The sequence below is a fragment of the Lampetra planeri genome, chromosome 76 (genome assembly GCF_965212315.1).
Source record: "Lampetra planeri chromosome 76, kcLamPlan1.2.h2, whole genome shotgun sequence".
In the NCBI taxonomy this organism is placed as follows: Eukaryota; Metazoa; Chordata; class Hyperoartia; order Petromyzontiformes; family Petromyzontidae; genus Lampetra; species Lampetra planeri.
This window is the reverse complement of record NC_136181.1, coordinates 2910935-2933240: the sequence shown is the minus strand read 5'-3', so window position 1 is coordinate 2933240 and position 22306 is coordinate 2910935. Positions and strand designations below refer to the sequence as shown.

At 44.0% G+C, this 22306-nt stretch overlaps 1 protein-coding gene across 2 annotated transcripts in view; it reads left to right on the top strand.

The window, feature by feature from the left end:
• LOC144737946 (transmembrane protease serine 6-like) overlaps positions 1-17734 on the top strand; it is an 85322-nt gene extending 67588 nt beyond the window's left edge. The window contains exons 5-10 of one of the 2 annotated variants that reach the window (XM_078620850.1): positions 184-374; positions 3115-3168; positions 4826-4964; positions 9553-9791; positions 11442-11560; positions 15482-17734. In XM_078620850.1, coding sequence (XP_078476976.1) covers positions 184-374; positions 3115-3168; positions 4826-4964; positions 9553-9791; positions 11442-11560; positions 15482-15625 — 886 coding nt within the window. In that variant the 3' untranslated portion in view covers positions 15626-17734. The remainder of the gene's footprint in view (positions 1-183; positions 375-3114; positions 3169-4825; positions 4965-9552; positions 9792-11441; positions 11561-15481) is intronic. The other variant, XM_078620851.1, reaches the window with a different exon arrangement.
• The last annotated feature ends 4572 nt before the right edge of the window (positions 17735-22306 follow it).

The window sequence follows — 22306 nt, the reverse complement described above, 5'->3', positions numbered from 1 at the left end:
TCGTCTCCACCATTGGCTCACCCACCGCTTCATCCTCAATCCCCACTCTCCTCTCCTACTCCCCTTTGACACCCCTCAGCAATCGAACTCGGGTCGCCGAGATCGGTAGCGCAGCACTGCCATAACCGTTCTCCTGTGACTAGCAGTAACCGTACGATCTCTCCTCCGACTGCCCTCCAACAGCCTCATCAACGACTCGTCGTGCCTGAACGAGAGCCTCACCGTGCTGGACGGTGACCCCGGCAGCGGTAGCGGTGACCCAGAGTCCCTGGCCGTGCTGTGTGGCACGGGGCGTGGCTCCGTACCGCCCTACAGCCTCAAGTCGACGGGGCAGAGCCTCACCCTGGTGCTCAACTCCACGGGGCCCCTGGAGGGTAACTTAGTGGTGGTGGTGATGGTGGTGGTGATGGTGGTGGTGATGGTGGTGGTGATGGTGGCGATGGTGGTGGTGATGGTGGTGGTGATGGCGGCGGTGATGGTGGTGGCGGCGGTGGTGATGGTAGCGGTGATGGTGGTGGTGATGGTGGCGATGGTGGTGGAGGCGATGGTGGTGGTGGCAGTGATGGTGATGGCGGTGGTGGTGGTGATGGTGGTGGCAGTGATGGTGGTGGTGGTAATGGTGGCGATGGTGGCGGTGGTGGTGATGGTGGGGGTGGTGGCGGTGATGGTGATGGCGGTGATGGTGGCGGTGGTGGTGATGGTAGCGGTGATGGTGATGGCTGCGGTAGTGGTGGCAGTGATGGTGATGGCGGTGGTGGTGATGGTGGCGGTGGTGGTAGCGGTGATGGTGATGGCTGCGGTAGTGGTGGCAGTGATGGTGATGGTGGCGATGGTGGTGATGGTGGCGATGGTGGTGGAGGCGATGGTGGTGGTGGCAGTGATGGTGATGGCGGTGGTGGTGATGGTGGTGGTGGTGGCAGTGATGGTGATGGCGGTGGTGGTGATGGCAGTGATGGTGATGGCGGTGGTGGTGATGGTGGTGGCAGTGATGGTGATGGCGGTGGTGGTGATGGCAGTGATGGTGATGGCGGTGGTGGTGATGGTGGTGGCAGTGATGGTGATGGCGGTGGTGGTGATGGCAGTGATGGCGGTGGTGGTGGTGGTGGCGGTGGTGGGGGAGGCGATGGTGGTGTAAGGCCGCATTAAGGTTCTTGTAGGCCCTAGACACTTCTAAATGCTCTAATACGAGTGGCATTGTCTTTGTACTGTTCGTCTTTTGGCGTTAGTCTTTGGTCCGTTACTGGTAGTGGTGAGACTCGGCCATAAAGAAGTTTAAAAAACAATGACATGTGAAATTATTATCATCAGAGCATGTGTTGTTTGCATGCTCACCACATGTGTGTGGTTAATGCCGTAACTTGATTTATTGCAAAAGGTATCATCTATTTGGTGGTTGAACATTTTAACACAACTCCTGTTTAAATACTGCCAGAAAGGGTACAACCTGTTCTTATTTTCCATGTATGCGAACTCCTCTACTTACGACAGAGTTAAGTTCCAGAAGTCGATTTGTTTGTGAGTGCAAATTTACTCCTGTCGATTCCAACCATGTTGTACAACATGTACAGTAAAGCTTTCCTGACTGCAGGAATCCCTACTCTTTGGTTCTTTCGGTAAAGTCACTTAGGTATAAAATATAATACATTTATACCGACGTCACTTTACCGAAATAACCAAAGAGTATGTACAGTAAACACGGGGAATGGCTTTTCAAGTTGTATCATCTCCCGCAGATGTAGATGCCACTGGTTCTTCACGTTCTGCAGATGTAGATGCCACTGGTTCTTCACGTTCTGTAGATGTAGATGCCACTGGTTCTTCACGTTCTGTAGATGTAGATGCCACTGATTCTTCACATTCTGTAATTGTAGATGCCACTGGTCCTTCACGTTCTGTAGACGTAGATGCCACTGGTTCTTCACGTTCTGTAGATGTAGATGCCACTGGTTCTTCACGTTCTGTAGATGTAGATGCCACTGGTTCTTCACGTTCTGAGATGTAGATGCCACTGATTCTTCACATTCTGTAATTGTAGATGCCACTGGTCCTTCACGTTCTGTAGACGTAGATGCCACTGGTTCTTCACGTTCTGTAGATGTAGATGCCACTGGTTCTTCACGTTCTGTAGATGTAGATGCCACTGGTTCTTCACGTTCTGAGATGTAGATGCCACTGGTTCTTCACGTTCTGTAGATGCCACTGGTTCTTCACGTTCTGTAGATGTAGATGCCACTGGTTTTTCATGTTCTGTAGATGTAGATGCCACTGGTTCTTCATGTTCTGCAGATGTAAATGCAACTGGTTCTTCACGTTCTGCAGATGTAGATGCCACTGGTTCTTCACGTTCTGCAGATGTAGATTCCACTGGTTCTTCACGTTCTGTAGATGTAGATGCCACTGGTTCTTCACGTTCTGTAGATGTTGATGCCACTGGTTCTTCACGTTCTGCGGATGTAGATGCCACTGGTTCTTCACGTTCTGCAGATGTAGATGCTACTGATTCTTCATGTTCTGTAGATGACATTGGTTCTTCACGTTCTGTAGATGCCACTGGTTCTTCGTGTTCTGCAGATGTAGATGACACTGGTTCTTCACGTTCTGAGATGTAGATGCCACTGGTTCTTCATGTTCTGCAGATATAGATGCCACTGGTTCTTCATGTTCTACAGATGTAGATGCCACTGGTACTTCATGTTCTGCAGATGTAGATGCCACTGGTTCTTCACGTTCTGTAGATGTAGATGCCACTGGTTCTTCACGTTCTGTAGATGTAGATGCCACTGGTTCTTCACGTTCTGTAGATGTAGATGCCACTGGTTCTTCACGTTCTTTAGATGTAGATGCCACTGGTTCTTCACGTTCTGTAGATGTAGATGCCACTGGTTCTTCACGTTCTACAGATGTAGATGCCACCACCGCCATCTATTGGTGGCGGTTGGACTTACAACTCTCGGTCCGAACGGGCAAATGGACATACGGACCGGGGTTTGTTCATATCTCTGATATTTCCGAAATCGAATGTTCGTAAGTAGACGGCGTCTCTGTATTACCGGAGTTGAACTCCAATTGCTTCTTAACGCCCTGCGTTTGTCTCTCTCCCTGCATTTCCTCCAGGACGGGGCTTCAGGATCAGCTACGTGTACGTGGGCAGAACTCAAACCTCAAGAGGTTAGAGACCGGCTTTATTTTTGCTATTATTAATTCATTGATTAAAATTATTGATTAGAGTTATATTGGAAATCGTAAAATACAACACAGCATCGTTTAAAAAATATATATAATTAGCATTTCCTCTTACTATACGAATGTGTAAGCGACAGGATATTTGTCACCTAACAAAACATGCTCAAGTAGCAAAATATAGTAATAGGTTTTTACCCTTTTAACTGGTAGAAAAACTTACACCTTTATACAAGGCATCATGTTTGCAATAACCACAACACAAGCAGTCAAAATGCAAACAAAAAGAAACAACTCCGATGATGATAATGATATGCACTATCCTTGAAGTTGATTGGTCCACACCCGAGACAGCTTTTCTTAGAGCCTAGTCTCCATTGGTGTTGGATCAGATGACGCCAAAAGGCGTACAACTCAAAAACAGCGCACCATCAGAGTATTGAGAGCTCAGGGTAAGCATTTACACTGCTTGTGTTGTGGTTATTGCAAACATGATGCCTTGTATAAAGGTGTCAGTTTTTCTATCAGTTGAAAGGGTAAAAACCTAATTAATTGGTCATGTTTTGCTTATGTGACAAACCCTTCTCTGATTGTAAATGTTGTAGTGGGTTTACTTTCAAACACACACACCGGTCAGTGCTGAACTAAGTAACCAATTGTCACAATGTGTTTACATGACACAACCCTGACTGATTGGGCTGTGTCGGGTGTAGGCGGGTTTAATGACGCATTTATATTTACACGATCTAACCCAAAACACCTTTATTAAGGATTGTTTAAACATTTCTTGAGTTCAACAGAGGATGCACTTACCACATCGCATATCCAACTCTCTCGCTGAGTGCTGAAATATCGTTGATTCTATGAAATGCTCACACGAGTGAACATCGTGCGTGCACACAGCTTACTAGACAATAATGAGGTGGAAATGATCGTGACCACGTTGTTCCATTGACTCACACATAGACCCACAGACTCAAACAGGGACCCACAGACTCAAACGTTGCCCGTCCGGTACCACGGGGAAGGTAGGGGGTTGTTTTTTGCCAAAGACACACACCCACACACATAAATAGAGACACATAGAGACACTCGCAGAGACACACACACACAGACACACACAGAGACAAACATAGAGACACACACACGGATACAGAGGCACACAGAGACACACAGAGACACACAGCCACACACACGCAGACACACACAAAGACAACGATAGCCACACCAGAGGTCGCAACCGGGTACCCGATACCCGTACCCTACCCGATACCCGGCTACCCTGGTGCGGCCGGGTACGGGTACGCCGTGAGTCACTGGTGAGTCACCGTTTGTCACTCATTCCCCAACGTCTTGTCTCTTCTCACAATTCAAGTTCCTAGAATCAACCCACCCGCGCCTGCAACATGGCTTCATCCCAGATGTCGCAATCGGCTACCTGATACCCTACCCGTACCGGCCGGGTATCGGGTAGGGTACGGGTACGTCCGGGTACGGCCGGGTACGGGTACCCGTTTGCGACCCTGGTGCGGCCGGGTACGGGTAAGGAATCAAAACCCGTTTGCGACCTCTGAGCCACACACAGATCTCTCTCTTATACGCCGATCGGCGATCGCTATCGTCCCCACCCCCTTACCCGGCACAGACTGTGGAGTGGACACGATGGGGCAGACGCAGCCGTGGCTTGCCCAGCTGCAAAGCACCAGAGGAAACTTTTCTTCGTGCGACTCGACGCTTCTCAACGCGAAGTGGCTCCTCACCAGCGCGTCATGTTTCAACGACACGTGAGTGGTGACTTTTAAAAAAAAAATTGTTTACATTTTTACGCGAAATTTGTTCGAAAATGTGTTGTTTATTATTTTTCTGTAACATAAAAAAATGTATCATTGTTTTATAAATTTCACTATAATTGTTTTTATTTATTGCATTCGTGTCAATTTGTATTATTATTCTATATTATTTTATTAGAAATCATATTTACATTTTTTTAGGTTTTACTTATTTTTTTAATCCTGACAATTAGTTACTTAGTTCAGCACTAACCGCTATGTGTGTGTGTATTGGAGAGTAAACCCACTACAACATTTACATTCAGTAAGGGTGAGTCACGCAAACACGACATGACAATTAGTTACTTAGTTCAGCACTAACCGGTATGTGTGTGTGTATTGGAGAGTAAACCCACTGCAACATTTACAATTCCAGTTAACGTTTCGTTTCACCGCAAATTAACACAACAACAATAATCATCAGAAGCCTCGTCATGCGACTAATTGGTCGTGTGACGGGTGGTCGTGGTGTATTTAACGACACACATTTATATTTACGCAATCTAACCAAACAAAAACCTTTTTAAAAATAATATTGGTCGCTAAAGCCACGACTACTACTAAGTGTTGAAGTATTAAACAACAATTTTTCATTTTACCAGTGGCTCTTTTTTTTACACGCTCTTATTTAACTCACTTTGTCTGTTGTATCCTCAAAAAATAAGTCTTGTAACTCAATTTTTACACACTTCCCAATGTGCTATCGACTGCAAACTTCGTATAGCTGTGTCATACTGCTGACAACACGATATTCTATCATAAAAAAATGCAAAACATCTATTTTAAAACTTTTTACACGCTTTTATTTAACTTACTGTATGTGTTGCGTATCCAAAAATATTGTAACTCAATTTCAACCGTATTCCCAATGTCGCATCGATTGCAAACTTCGTATAGCTGTGTCATACTGATGACAATACTATATTCTATCATAAAAATTCAAAATATTGATTTTAAAACTTTTTACACGCTTTTATTTCACTTACTGTATGTGTTGCGTATCCAAAAATATTGTAACTCAATTTCAACCGTATTCCCAATGTCGTATCGACTGCAAACTTCGTATAGCTACGTCAAACTGATGACAACACAATATTCTATCATTGAAAATTGAACAAATAGATATTTTTAAACGATCTTTTTAACGCCTCTAATTGTCCACGCTCGACTCACGTTGCCTGTAAATCACCACGTGGTCCCTGACGTCACGGCAAGCCTCGGGGAGCCACGCCCAGGGGCGGGGCATGTGGAAGGAGGGGGGAGGGGCGATGGGGGAAGGGGGCAGGGGGAGGTGCAGCTCGGACAGTACATTTCATGAAAGCGTGTTTTAAAAAAAAAGTATTTTTAAATATTTTTTTACACGCTTTCTTTTAACTCACTCTGTTGTTGTTGTTGTTGTCGTTGTTGTATCCTCAAATTTTGTAACTCAACTTCCCAATGTGGTATCGACTACAAACTTGGTATATTTATGCCATACTGATGACAATACTATATTTTAGCATTAAAAAAATCTATATTTTTAAAATTATTTTTTATATGTTATGTTTAGGCTTGGGTCTAATTGTCCACGCTCAACTGACATTGGCTGTAATTTGTCATGTTATGTCAAGCTTCGGGGCCACTTTTTGGAGTCGTGGAGTTCTGCCATTACGAGTACATTTCATATAAGCGTGTTTAAAAAAAAAAGTATTTTAAAATATTTTATTCAAAAACGACCAGGCCATCACAAATACTCAACGAAGCGGCTGATGTCATCGTCATGATCACGTGGGCATTCATAGCAGCAGCCAAATACTCTGAACGCCTGATGAGGTTGATTTTAAATGTGGAGGAAAAATAAGTAATATTTTAAAATACTTTTTTTAAAAACACGCTTTAATGAAATGTACCGTACGAGTAATGGCAGAACTCCACGACTCCAGGAAGTGGCCCCGAAGTTTGTGGTGATTTACAGCCAACATGAGTTGAGCGTGGACAATTAGATCCAAAGCGAAACATAACATATAAAAAAGATGGTTTACATTTTTATTTTTTATTTTTAATGATAGAATATAGTATTGTCATCAGTATGACATAAGTATACCAAATTATTCTTAGGTTTTTTCCGGTAAAGTCACGTAAGTAAAAAAATAAAATTAATGAAAGTAAAATAAAAATAAAAATCACGACGTTTCGGAGGCAACACAAGCCTCCCTCCTCAGGTGGATCCTTGCAGTCACGAAAGCTTCAAATCTAGAATAAGTATACGAAGTTTGCAGTCGATACCACATTGGGGAGTGGGTTAAAATTGAGTTACAAGATTTGAGGATACGACAACAACAGACAGAGTGAGTTAATATAAAGCGTGTAACATAATTGGTGAAAAATCATAATTTTTTATGATAGAATATAGTATTGTCATCAGTAAGACATAAGTATACCAAGTTTGCAGTCGATACCACATTGGGAAGTGGGTTAGAATTGAGTTACAAGATTTGAGGATATGGCACGACAACAACGACAACAACAACAGACAGAGTGAGTTAAATAAAAGCGTATAATTATAATAATAAAAAAACAGAGGACCCGGAGAAAAATCCACGCGACCACAGGAAGAGAGACATGCAGACTCCTAATATACAGCAGCAAGCATTGGTAGGGCCGGTATTGAACCCGCAACCTCCTGCATACCAGGCGAGGTAGTTAACATCTCCTAGCCACCGTGATGATGGGAGAGAGAGACGCAAACTTAAAATACACAGCAGCAGGCATCATTAGGGCTGGGATCGAACCCACTATCCTCCTGTGTACTAGGCGAGGTAGTTAACATCTCCTAACCACTGTGATGAGAGAGAGAGACGCAAATTTCAAATATATAGTAGTAGGCATTGTCAGGTCCTAGATCGAACCCATGTCCTCCTGTGTACCAGAGGAGGGAGTTTAAAAAATCTCGCCACTTTGGCCGCTGCCATATACAGTGCCAAAAAGCGTTTGTGAACCCCCAATAATGATTACGGAAATGCCATCGTTTTACCACGACAGCCTTACTCTTTGGTTCTTTCGGTAAAGTCACGTATAAAGAGAAAATAATACATTAAATACTAGCATACGACGTTTCGATTGCAACACAAGCAATCATCATCAGGTGTAAATGAAATAGAAACACAAATATAGTATACTTAGAAATGTAATGAAATGAAACATTTCTAAGTATACTATATTTGTCTTTCTATTTCATGATGATTGCTTGTGTTGCAATCGAAACGTCGTGTGCTTGTATTTAATTTATTATTTTCTCTTTATACGTGACTTTACCGAAAGAACCAAAGAGTCATTCCTGCAGTCACGAAAGCTCCAAATTAAGTCACGACAGCCTTCTTGAATTACAATCGATTTTCTTTTTCCACGCATTTGTCCCACTCATGTGTGGTCCGCTGTCTTTCCAACCTTCTCCACACCAGAGGTCGCAAACGCGTTTTGATTCCTTACCCGTACCCGGCCTCACCAAGATCGCAAACGGGTACCCGTACCCGGCCGTACCCTACCCGTACCCGGCCGGGTACCTGATTGCGACCTCTGGGATGAAGCCATGTTGCAGGCGCGGGTGGGTTGATTCTAGGAACTTGAATTGTGAGAAGAGACAAGACGTTGGGAAATGAGTAACAAACAGTTACTCACCAATGACTCACGGTCTACCCGTACCCGGCCGCACCAGGGTCGCAAACATCTACCCGTACCCGGCCGGGTACGGGTAGCCAGGTATCGGGTAGGGTACGGGTATCGGGTACCCGGTTGCGACCTCTACTCCACACTGCCCTGTCCTGTTACCATCTTTCTTTCCACTCCTCAGGCCACCAAGGTCTGATCGCACCACATCGCCCCAACTCTTCTTCTGCCTTCCTCTTGATCTCTTTCCTTCCACTTGCATCACGTGCACCTTCTGACCCACGTAATGTTCTCTCTCATCTTATCTGCGATTCCTACCACCTTGAGTCTTCCTCTCACTTCTTCAGTTCTCACCCCCTTGTCGTTCCTTGTTGAACCCAACATCCATCGTAACATCCTCATCTCTGTGACTGCAATAGCTGGGTCCTCCATCTGTCTTGTGTCCCAGCACTCAGATTGTAAATGTTGTGGCTTTGGTCGCCAACACATCGGTGTGCTGGACTAGTAACGAATGGGCAAATTCTATTTACGTGACAAACCTTACTAATTGGCTGTGTCGGGTGGTGGCAGGTTTAACGACACATTTATATACTTACCCGTTCTTAGCCAACAAAAAACCTGTATTATAAATAGATGTTTTCTTCTTCTTGGTTCTTTCGGTAAAGTCACGTAGAAGGGAAATAATAAAATATTAAAAATAAAGCATAATAAAATATTATTTTATTATGTTTTATTTTTATTATTTTATTGTTTTATTTTTATTATTTTATTATTTCCCTTCTACGTGATGACTTTACCGAAATAACCAATAAGATGAATCCCTGCAGTCACGAAAGCTTTAAATCGAAATTTAGATGTTTTCTTTGCACACTCGACAAAAACTGTGAACGCACCGCAGGTCCGCCCTGCCTGGCGATTGGCGGGCAGCCTTCAAGAACAACAACAACTTGCAACCCCTCGCCGCCATCCACCTGCATCCCAAGTTCAACGCCACCACCTCCGACTACGACGCTGCGCTGGTGCAGCTGAGCTACGCCATTCCCCTTTCGGACGCTGTGAGGCCGGCTTGCCTCCCGGACAAGCGCGAGCCAAATCCCCTGCCCGGGAAGTCCTGCGCCGTCTCGTCCATCCAAGCGGGTAAATCTATTCGTAGCGGGTGGAGGTTGGTTGTTGCTCGAGTCGATTTGACCTAACCGGTGCGCTGATCCCCAATGTTAAATGTCTTTTGAAAGGGAAAAATATTTTAAAATTCGATTTAAAGCTTTCGTGACTGCAGGGATTCATCTTTTTGGTTCTTTCGGTAAAGTCACGTCGAAGGGAAATAATAAAATAATAAAAATACAACTTAATCAAATAATTAAATTTCGATTTAAAGCTTTCGTGACTGCAGGGATTCATCTTCTTGGTTCTTTCGGTAAAGTCACGTAGAATGGGAATAATAAAATAATTAAACATAAGAAACTAATTCTCACGACGTTTCGGCCATAACGCAAGCAGCCGTCCTCAGGTGAAGAACAGGTCTGTCGAGAAGACATACTCTGATAGACCTGTTCTTCACCTGAGGACGGCTGCTTGCGTTGTGGCCGAAACGCCGTGAGAATTATTTTATTATGTTTTATTTTTATTATTTTATTATTTACATTCTACGTGACTTTACCGAAAGAACCAATAAGATATTTTAAACTTGTTTTCTTATTTCACCCCCGACTTGAGCTGCTTTCTATGCAGCTCTTTTTCAGAAGGCGTCCTGGCTATCAGCCAATGATGGCGGCTCAAACCAAGTAGTGTATCATCATCATCTTCTTGGTTCTTTCGGTAAAGTCACGTACTAATAAAATAATTCTCATTATTTTATTATGTTTTATTTTTATTTTATTATTTCCCTTCTACGTGACTTTACCGAAAGAACCAAGAAGATGAATCCCTGCAGTCACGAAAGCTTTAAATCGAAATCATCATCATCATCGCGTGAAAATTTATAAGCAGCCAGATTAGTCTTCAATACGTAAAGACATCGATTTTAAATGTGAATGTGGGGGGAAAGCGGAGGACGTGGAGATTGTTACAACAACAAAAAGAGTACAGTCGTGTCCTCCTATAACGTGGTGGTAGTAGTAGTAGAGATGCTGAATAACACCGCTTTACGAACATAATCGCGTTGTAATAATTAGTGATAAATAATATAGAGGGTAGGGCACAGTTCGCGATAGCGCTTAAGATAGTGATAGGTTTTAACCCTTTCAACCGGTACAAAAACTGACACCTTAATACAAGGCATCATGTTTGCAATAACCACAACACAAGCAGTCAAAATGCAAACAAAAAGAAAACAACTCTGATGATGATAATGATATGCACTGTCCTTGAAGTTGATTGGTCCACACCCGAGACAGCTTTTCTTAGAGCCCAGTCTCACATGGTGTTGGACCAGATGACGCCGCTTCTATCCAAGTGGCATCCACGCCATAGAAAAACGCCTTTTGGCGTCATCTGGTCCAACACCAATGGAGAATAGGCTCTAAGAAAAGACAGCAATATTTTGCTGTCTTTTCTTGGATTTTATGTTTGCACTCAGTCACATAGTCACTTTAAGATGTTTTTTGTTTTTTGTTTGTTGCGGTTGCACCCGATTCAAGAGCCGAATGGCTCACAGCGCTATACAAAATACATGAACTTGAACTTTCTCCCACGGGGCCATCCGCGCCTCACGGGGAAAAAAACGTGAGCGGGCTCATCGCACGGGCTGTGAGACGCGTTCCTTTCGTCTTTCCCTCCGTCGCGTTCCAGGTTCGCAGATCGTGAGACGCGTGAGCATCGTGGGGCAGGAGGAATGCCGAGCCGTCAACAGCAGCAGCGTCAAAGCCGTCACCAGCAGGATGATCTGTGCCTCCAATCAGTTTTGCGGGGTGAGCGGAACGGATGGGTTTGCACGTACTGCACGCACGTACATGGGGCTGGACTTCTCATCGCAACGTACGTAGCCAACCGTGGCTAATCGGAGGCGCGGGTGTGAAGGACAATAAACTATGGGTCTCTGTGTGAGTCTGTGGGTCTCTGTGTGAGTCTGTGGGTCTCTGTGTGAGTCTGTGGGTCTCTGTGTGAGTCTGTGGGTCTCTGTGTGAGTCTGTAGGTCTCTGTGTGAGTCTGTGGGTATCTGTGTGAGTCTGTCGGTCTCTGTGAGTCTGTGGGTCTGTGTGTGAGTCTGTGGGTCTCTGTGTGAGTTTATGGGTCTCTGTGTGAGTCTATGGATCTCTGTGTAAGGAAAATGGGTCTCTGTGTGAGTCTGTCGGTCTCTGTGCGAGTCTATGGGTCTCTGTGTGAGTCTATGGGTCTCTGTGTGAGTCTATGGGTCTCTGTGTGAGTCTGTCGGTCTCTGTGTGAGTCTGTGGGTCTCTGTGTGAGTCTATGGGTCTCTGTGTAAGTCTGTCGTTCTCTGTGCGAGTCTATGGGTCTCTGTGTGAGTCTATTTGTCTCTGTGCGAGTCTATGGGTCTCTGTGTGAGTCTGTCGGTCTCTGTGTGAGTCTGTCGTTCTCTGTGCGAGTCTATGGGTCTCTGTGCGAGTCTATGGGTCTCTGTGTGAGTCTATTTGTCTCTGTGCGAGTCTATGGGTCTCTGTGTGAGTCTATGGGTCTCTGTGTGAGTCTATGGGTCTCTGTGTGAGTCTATGGGTCTCTGTGCGAGTCTATGGGTCTCTGTGTGAGTCTATTTGTCTCTGTGCGAGTCTATGGGTCTCTGTGCGAGTCTATGGGTCTCTGTGTGAGTCTATGGGTCTCTGTGTGAGTCTATGGGTCTCTGTGTGAGTCTATGGGTCTCGGTGTGAGTCTGTCGGTCTCTGTGTGAGTCTGTGGGTCTCTGTGTGAGTCTGTGGGTCTCTGTGTGAGTCTGTCGGTCTCTGTGTGAGTCTGTGGGTCTCTGTGTGAATCTGTGGGTCTCTGTGTGAGTCTATGGGTCTCTGTGTGAGTCTGTCGGTCTCTGTGTGAGTCTGTGGGTCTCTGTGTGAGTCTATGGGTCTCTGTGCGAGTCTATGGGTCTCTGTGTGAGTCTGTCGGTCTCTGTGTGAGTCTGTGGGTCTCTGTGTGAGTCTGTGGGTCTCTGTGTGAGTCTGTCGGTCTCTGTGTGAGTCTGTGGGTCTCTGTGTGAGTCTATGGGTCTCTGGGTGAGTCTATGGGTCTCTGTGTTAGTCTATGGGTCTCTGTGTGAGTCTGTCGGTCTCTGTGTGAGTCTGTGGGTCTCTGTGTGAGTCTGTGGGTCTCTGTGTGAGTCTGTCGGTCTTTGTGTGAGTCGGTGGGTCTCTGTGTGAATCTGTGTGTCTCTGTGTGAGTCTATGGGTCTCTGTGTGAGTGTATGGGTCTCTGTGTGAGTCTGTGGGTCTCTGTGTGAGTCTGTCGGTCTCTGTGTGAGTCTATGGGTCTCTGTGAGTCTGTCGTTCTCTGTGTGAGTCTGTGGGTCTCTGTGTGAGTCTGTGGGTCTCTGTGTGAGTCTGTGGGTCTCTGTGTGAATCTGTGTGTCTCTGTGTGAGTCTGTGGGTCTCTGTGTGAGTCTGTCGGTCTCTGTGTGAGTCTATGGGTCTCTGTGAGTCTGTCGTTCTCTGTGTGAGTCTGTGGGTTTCTGTGTGAGTTTGTGTGTCTCTGTGTGAGTCTGTGGGTCTCTGTGTGAGTCTGTGGGTCTCTGTGTGAGTCTGTCGGTCTCTGTGTGAGTCTGTGGGTCTCTGTGTGAGTCTATTGGTCTCTGTGTGAGTCTGTGGGTCTCTGTGTGAGTCTATTGGTCTCTGTGTGAGTCTATGGGTCTCTGTGTGAGTGTATGGGTCTCTGTGTGAGTCTGTGGGTCTCTGTGTGAGTCTGTCGGTCTCTGTGTGAGTCTATGGGTCTCTGTGTGAATCTGTGTGTCTCTGTGTGAGTCTGTGGGTCTCTGTGTGAGTCTGTCGGTCTCTGTGTGAGTCTATGGGTCTCTGTGATTCTCTCGTTCTCTGTGTGAGTCTGTGGGTTTCTGTGTGAGTTTGTGTGTCTTTGTGTGAGTCTGTGGGTCTCTGTGTGAGTCTGTGGGTCTCTGTGTGAGTCTGTCGGTCTCTGTGTGAGTCTGTGGGTCTCTGTGTGAGTCTGTCGGTCTCTGTGTGAGTCTGTGGGTCTCTGTGTGAGTCTATTGGTCTCTGTGTGAGTCTATGGGTCTGTGACTGAATCTAACTATGTATGTCCAACTTCTTTCACAACGTACGAGCGGTGGTGCAGCGGTTAGCACACCGCGCTACGAATCCGGCGGCCTGAGTAGTCTGAACCGGTCCGGGGCCTCCCCTAGGTTGACTCAGCCTCAAATGAGTACCTGGTATAGCGATGTGTAGGAAACATCGCCACTGGGGAATCAAAGGCAGCCAGGTGCTGGCCAACTCACCCTCACCTCCTCGTGTGCCACAGTGCCGGCCTGAATAGGTGCTCGCTAACTGAACTTGCCCCCAACAGTCTGTTCAAGCTATGCGGGGGATTTTTCGATTTAAAGCTTTCGCGACTGCAGGGATTCATCTTCTTGGTTCTTTCGGTAAAGTCACCACGTAGAAGGGAAGTAACAAAACAATAAAAATAAAACATACTCAAATAATTCTCACGACGTTTCGGCCACAACGCAAGCAGCCGTCCTCAGGTGAAGAATGAAACACCACCAAGCTTGGAGCGTATATTTAAGCTGGTTTGGAGGGGGGAAGAAGAGCTTGCTCCGGTGTTGGATCGTGGACTCTGCCGACTCCACCGAGCGGAGAGAGAAGCACCTCTACGGCTACCACCGGCTTCTCCCCAGACTCACCACTCGATCCCTCTCTCTACCCCTGGTTCCGTCTTCACCCTTCTCACTCTACCCGTTCCCACAGTGACCCCGCTTACGTCATGGGGTCTCCCTTAAGTAGCCTAGGAGACGTGACGTCATCGCACTGAACGGCACACCTGACGTCACGTCCCCATTTTACTCCTCTACACCTGTATCAAAATATAAGAATAAGTTTGACCCTTTCTGGCAATAAAACAGGAGATGTTAAAACACCAAACAGATTCCTTGCACAAAGTTTCTGTTTGGCGTTTTAACATGTTAACACAACTATTTCATTGCCAGAAAGGGTTAACAGTTCCCTGCGGGGTGGGCTGGTAGGAACGAATAACCAAAGAATATAAACATAATGTATTATTACACTTGTTTTTGTAGGGTCCTGCCAAGTGTTTGCAGTAGGGGGCGATGTTGCTACACCTAATCGGACGATACGAAGGGAGAGTTTGAGGCCTAGTTCTAGGCTTTAGGCCTAGCTGTAGGCTTTAGGCCGCTGTGAGTTAATTTTTAAGTTAAATGTTTTAATTATTAATGTATAATAATTAATGTAAAAGCTTTAAATGTAAATGTTACTATTTAAAAAACATCAGGGAATGTAACATTGTTAAACATTAACTCCCTTTCACACACGCGGGGGTACGATACGAAGGGAGAGTTTGAGGCCTAGTTCTAGGCTTTAGGCCTAGCTGTAGGCTTTAGGCCGCTGTGAGTTAATTTTTAATTGAAATGTTTTAATTAAAAGCTATCTCTGGAATTATAAGGGAATGTTACACTTGTTTAGCCAGGAAAGCGTCACTGAGTCTAAAGGTTTTTGTAGGGTCCTGCCAAGTGTTTGCAGTAGGGGGCGATGTTGCTACACCTAATCGGACATCGGGCGGACGGACGGACGGACGATATAATCTATTGTAGGCTGGTTCACTTCGTTCCTACCAGTATAACCTACTCTTATACTCTGTCACAGGCTACACGGGGTGGATTACATGATGGTCTTTGTCTTTGCTGTGCTCTGTGTGTGCGGTAGAGCCTGGCGAGCCCGCTGCTGTGCAGGGAGGTGGACGGACGCTGGTACCTGAAGGGCGTGGGCAGCTGGGGTCTGTGCAGCTCGCCGGCTGTGTTCACCAGGCTCTCCAAGATCCTGGAGTTCGTCAAGCAGACGGCCGTTTGAGACGACACAACTAACTGCGCGGGTTTAACGGTTGTCGTTGTCGTCTTTGTCTTCTCTCTTGTGTAGCCGGTATGGGCCAGAGGTCGCAATCGGGTTTTGATTCCTTACCCGTACCCGTACCCGGCCGCACCAGGGTCGCAAACGGGTACCCGATACCCGTACCCTACCCGTACCCGGCCGGGTACGAGAATTGGGTACCCGATTGCGACCTCTGGGATGAAGCCATGTTGCAGGCGCGGGTGGGTTGATTCTAGGAACTTGAATTGTGAGAAGAGACAAGACGTTGGGAAATGAGTGACACACGGTGACTCACCGGTGACTCACGGCCTACCCGTACCTGGCCGTACCAGGGTCGCAAACGGGTACCCGTACCCGGCCGGGTACGGGTAGCCGGGTATCGGGTAGGGTACGGGTATCGGGTACCCGGTTGCGACCTCTGGTATGGGCTTCATAGAATTAATCACATAGAGAATTATCAATGGAGTTAATGAAATAACACTGGTCAACAAAAATAAAAACATGTTTTTCTGGCCTGGACTTTTGCAGCTGTTTTAGACTAATTTCAGGGTGCTGATTCCAAATCTGATCTCAGATTTGCTCTATCACATCTCATTTTTATGCTATCGGCATACCCCATTTTCATTGATTTACCCGAAATTAACTCTGTCACTTATGATTGCAAGTTGTTGCGAGTCAGCGACTGCTTTAGTGTTAAAATATGTTGCTGTATTTTTAGGATAGTGTGTTTATAATATCATTTTATGTGTATATCCACATTTATTTAATATTTTTTTTCTGCAGCTTTTATTGAAAATGCAATATTTGATATCTCAAAAACCTGATGTGATAGACAAAAACTGATGCCAGATTTGGAATCGGCACCTCAAAATCACCTTAAAACCGTTTGAATACCTTATGCCAGAAAAAGTGTCTTGACCAGTGTTATTATCAGAGCCATGTGTTTGCATGTTCACCACATGAGTACCGAGTGTGGTCAATGCAGTACAGTGGTACCCCGGAGATCGAACTTAACTCGTTCCAGAAGGCCATTCGAACACCGATTTGTTCGAACACCGAATTAAATTTGCTGATAAAAAAAATGTAAATGACATGAATTGGATCCAGACGCAAGAAATCTCTCATTATAAAGCAGCGAATTGGCCCGATGATGCTGGATGCAATTACCAGCGAAACGTCGTACAACTCAAATTGTAAATGTTGTGGTTTCACGCTTCAACACACCGGTGGGCTAAAGCAGCTTGCTTGCGCGCTTACGACCGTGCAAATCTTTCGGTCGTTTTTTAACCCACTTCCCGTGATCCAATCGAGCTGACATTTTCCACACAGACTCGTTGTGCGTGACAATTCATGTTCGTGAAAATGTTTTCCAAAATTTTACCCTTTTTAGGACAAAATATTATATTTAATTACCAATTGCTTAATGGTGCAATGCAATCATCTGACCCATAGGTGGCAGCCATCTCAAGCCAGAGGACGAGAGGACTCTAGCCGCCACGCATATAAAGGATTTATAGTGAAAAACTTTGTTTTTACGGGTTATACTTGTTTACTGATTGGCCGTGTCGGGTGGTGGAGGGTTACGACACATTTATAAATAACGCGATCTAAACCCAAAAACGTTGATTATGAGTTTTACACGAAGTTTACAGTAATTACATGCATAAAATAATTTAAAAAAAACAAGAAACACAATAAATAAATTGAATAGATGAATAAATATATGCAATAATTGAAACAAATGAACATTGAACTTTACTTGACCTGTAGTAAGGAGAGTTAATGGCTTTAGTGGAAGGTGGTGAGTAGGAGGAGGTGGTGGTGGTGTTAGTGTTTGGAAGGGGAGTCCCCTTTCAAATAATGTCGGATAAACTGACCTTCTGTGGTTCTTTATTTTTTGTGTTTCTTCTTTGCCACTAATGGTGAGTCACTTGAGCTCTTTCTCACTAAAAACTTCTCTAAAGAGGTTTGTTTCTGTCTACGTTTTAGGATGTGTCGAAAATGACATACGCTGGTCATACGCGTCTCAGCCGTACAGGTTCTTTAAAGTAGTAGTAGGTTTTTACCCTTTTAAACTGGTACAAAACTGACACCTTTATACAAGGCATCATGTTTGCAATAACCACAACACAAGTAGTCAAAAAAGCAAACAAAAAGAAACAACTCTGATAATGATAATAATATGCACTGTCCTATTATTATGATTATCAGAGTTGCTTCTTTTTGTTTGCTTTTTTGACTACTTGTGTTGTAGTTATTGCAAACATGATGCCTTGAATAAAGGTGTCAGTTTTGTACCAGTTTAAAAGGGTAAAAACCTACTACTATATTTTGCCACTGGTAAAAGAGATCTCATAGTGAGGTTCTTTAAAGTTAAGATTGCCCGTTCGACCTCACATGGTGTTGAACCAATCAACTTCAAGGACAGTGCATACATTATCAGAGTTACGTTTTTTGTTTGCATTCCAACCGCAGGTATTGTGGTCTATGCAAACATGACTCCTTGTAAAAAAGGTGTCAGTTTTGTTGCCAGATAAGGGTAAAAAAACAATTATCATATTTTGCTACTGGCAAATGAGGTTCCAATGGTGTAAATGGGTGTTTGTCTTTATTAATATTACAATAGGCGTTAAATACGAGTATAGTAATTTTATGGTTGGTATGGTTGTTGTTGATATTATTGTGGTTGTTATTAGTGTTATTGTTGCTGTTGTTGTTCTTGTTGTTGATATTGTTTGATATTGTATTATTGTTGTCATAGCTGTTAATGTTGTTAATTATTGTTGATATTGCAGTTTTGATTGAAAGCTTTCGTGACTGCAGGGATTCATATTCTTGGTTCTTTAGGTAAAGTCACGTAGAAGGGAAATAATAAAATAATATAAATATAAATCAAGAAAAATTCTCACGACGTTTCGACTGCAACACAAGCAATCATCATCAGGTGTAAAATCAACAGAAAGAAAATTTGAACATTTTGAAAAATTTATTGCTGTGGATTTCACACCTGATGATGATTGCTTGTGTTGCAGTCAAAACGTCGTGATAATTTTTATTGATTCATATATATTATTTTATTATTTCCCTTCTACGTGACTTTACCGAAAGAACCAAGAATATGAAATTGTAGTTGTTTTTGTTATTTTTATTGTTGCTATTGTTGTTATGGATGTTATATTTTTAAATCCTTTATATTAAGTTCACTTGCTTGCTTACGACCGTGCAAATCTTTCGGTCGTTTTTTAACCCACTTCCCGTGATCCAATCGAGCTGACATTTTGCACACAGACTCGTTGTGCGTGACAATTAATGTTCGTGAAAAATGTTTTCCAAAATGTTACACTTTGTAGGAAAAAATAAATTATATGTAATTACCAATTGCTTAATGGTGGCAGCCATTCATCTGACCCATAGGTGGCAGCCATCTCAAGCCAGAGGACGAGAAGACTCTAGCCGCCACGCATATAAAGGATTTATAGTGAAAAACTTTGTTTTTACGGGCTAATTTTTTCATTGTTGCTAATGTTATGGTTGTTGGTATTATCGTTGTTGTCATTGTTGTTATTGTTGTTGCTCTTGTTGTTGCCATTGTTGTTATTATGATTGTTATGAAGCGGGAGCTGCGACGGTGGTAATGGTGGTGGTAGTTGCGTTCCTGAAGAACACAACTTTACGGACAGAATCACGGAATAATGAATGATAAATAATATAGAGGGTAGGGCACAGTTCGTGGTAGCGCGTAAGATGACGCATGGCCTGAACAAAGACCGTGGTGCGTGGTGATGGGTAGTGTCTAGAAGCATCCCAGTGTCTCGTGCGATGATGACGATGATGATAATGATGATGATTACGATGATGATGACGACGATGACGACGATGATGATGATAATGACCATGATGATGATGACGATGATGATGACGATGACGACGATGATGATGACGACGACGATGATAATGATGATAATGATGATGATGACGATGATGATGACGATGAAGACGACGATGATGATGACGATGATGATGACGACGATGATGATGATGACGACGATGATCATGACGATGATGATGATGACGATGATGATAATGATAATTACCATGATGATGATGACGACGACAATGATGATGATGATGACGATAATGACGATGATGACGATAATGACGATGATGATAATGACGATAATGATGATGACGATGATGATGATAATGACCATGATGACGATGATGATGAAGACGACGATGATGATGACGATGATGATGATAATGATGATGACGATGAAGACGACGATGATGATGACGATGACGATGATGACGACAATGATGATGATGATGACGATGATGATAATGATAATTACCATGATGATGACGACGACAATGATGATGATGATGACGACGATGATGACGATAATGACGATGATAATGACGATGATGATGATGATGACGATGATGACGACGACGACGACGACGACGATGATGATGATGATAATGACCATGATGACGATGATGATGAAGACGACGATGATGATGACGATGATGATGATAATGATGATGACGATGAAGACGACGATGATGATGACGATGACGATGATGACGACAATGATGATGACGATGATGATAATGATAATTACCATGATGATGACGACGACAATGATGATGATGATGACGACGATGATGACGATAATGACGATGATAATGACGATGATGATGATGATGATGACGATGATGACGACGACGACGACGATGATGATGACGACCCAGCCGTTACAATCATCGTTTATAATTCCTACTCGCGATGTGATGTAGTTCCGTTCGCTCCATCGCGTGAAGCTGCTTATATCCAATTCGCAATCCGCGCGATACAAAAAACACGTTCCCTATCACACGTCCATCACCGCGTTACGTACAATTCGCGTCGTGGAAACTACGATACGCATCGTTTTAGGAGAACCACACTGTGCTTGGTAACTGTTCGTGCACAAGGCCATACCGATTGTAGTTCATCTGCACACGATTTGCACGACTCACACGTCCGCGTGCCATTTGTTTTATCAGCTACTTGCATCATCGTTGTTATACGCATTTAATTATCGCACATGGGTGCGTCTATTAAAATCGTAAATTATTGGGGAGATATTTTGTAAGCGTGTCTTTTTGTGTGTATGTTGAACTTTCGATTTAAAGCTTTCGTGACTGCAGGGATTCATCTTCTTGGTTCTTTCGGTAAAATCACGTAAAAGGGAAATAATAAAATAATACAAAATAAAACAATAAAATAATAAAAATAAAACAATAAAATTCTCACGACGTTAAAAAAAAACCGCAACTTTTTTCAAAACATTTCTTGCTGTGGTTTTCACACCTGATGATGATTGCTTGTGTTGCAATCAAAACGACGTTTATTAATTTATAAGTTCCCTTCTACGTGACTTTACCGAAAGAACCAAGAATATGTTGAACTTCTTTGGCACCGTACGTATCCAACCGTGTCTAATCGGAGGTGCAGTGAAAGGACGAAAAATTACACTGGTCAACAAAAAAAAACATGTTTTTCTGGCCTGGACTTTTGCAGCTGTTCTAGACTAATTTCAGGGTGCTGATTCCAAATCTGATCTCAGATTTGCTCTATCACATCTCATTTTTATGCTATCGGCATACCCCATTTTCATTGATTTTACCCGAAATTAACTCTGTCACTTATGATTGCAAGTTGTTGCGAGTCAGTGACTGCTTTAGTGTTAAAATATGGTGCTGTATTTTTAGGATAGTGTGTTTATAATATCATTTAATGTAGATATCTATATTTATTCAATATTTTTCTTCTGCAGTTTTTATTGAAAATGCAATATTTGATACAGTATCTCACAAACCTGATGTGATAGACATAAACTGATGCCAGATTTGGAATCAGCACCCCCCAAAATTACCTTAAACCCGTTGGAATACCTTATGCCAGAGAAAGTGTGTTGACCAGTGTTATGGGTCTGTGAGTTGTGTGGCGAATCACGACTCGGAGGCAGGTTTCCAGGTAAGGGCTTGTGCCGGTTTATTAAAACAAGGGAGTCATCTTCTTGGTTCTTTCGGTAAAGTCACGTAGAAGGGAAGTAACAAAATAATAAAAACAAAACATAATAAAATAATATAATTCTCACGACGTTTCGGCTACAACGCAAGCAGCCGTCCTCAGGTGAAGAATGAAACACCACCAAGCTTGGAGCGTATATTTAAGCTGGGTTGGAGGGGGGGAGGTGGGAAGAAGAGCGCCTTGACAAAATAATTTGCATATCAAGAGGAATTTAGCATATGGAAAATGCGTAGGAGGTGGACGGAGGGGTTTCAAGTTAATATTATGCCCGTGCATTATGCATAAAATAAGGGAGTAATAAACTGCACCAGATGTAGGTGTCCCTACACCAGAGGTCGCAAACGGGTTTTGATTCCTTACCCGTACCCGGCCGTACCCTACCCGGGTATCGGGTACCTGATTGCGACCTCTGGGATGAAGCCACGTTGCAGGCGCGGGTGGGTTGATTCTAGGAACTTGAATTGTGACAAGAGACAAGACGTTGGGAAATGAGTGACAAACGGTGACTCACCCAGTGACTCACGGCCTACCCGTACCCGGCCGCACCAGGGTCGCAAACCCGGCCGGGTACGGGTAGCCGGGTA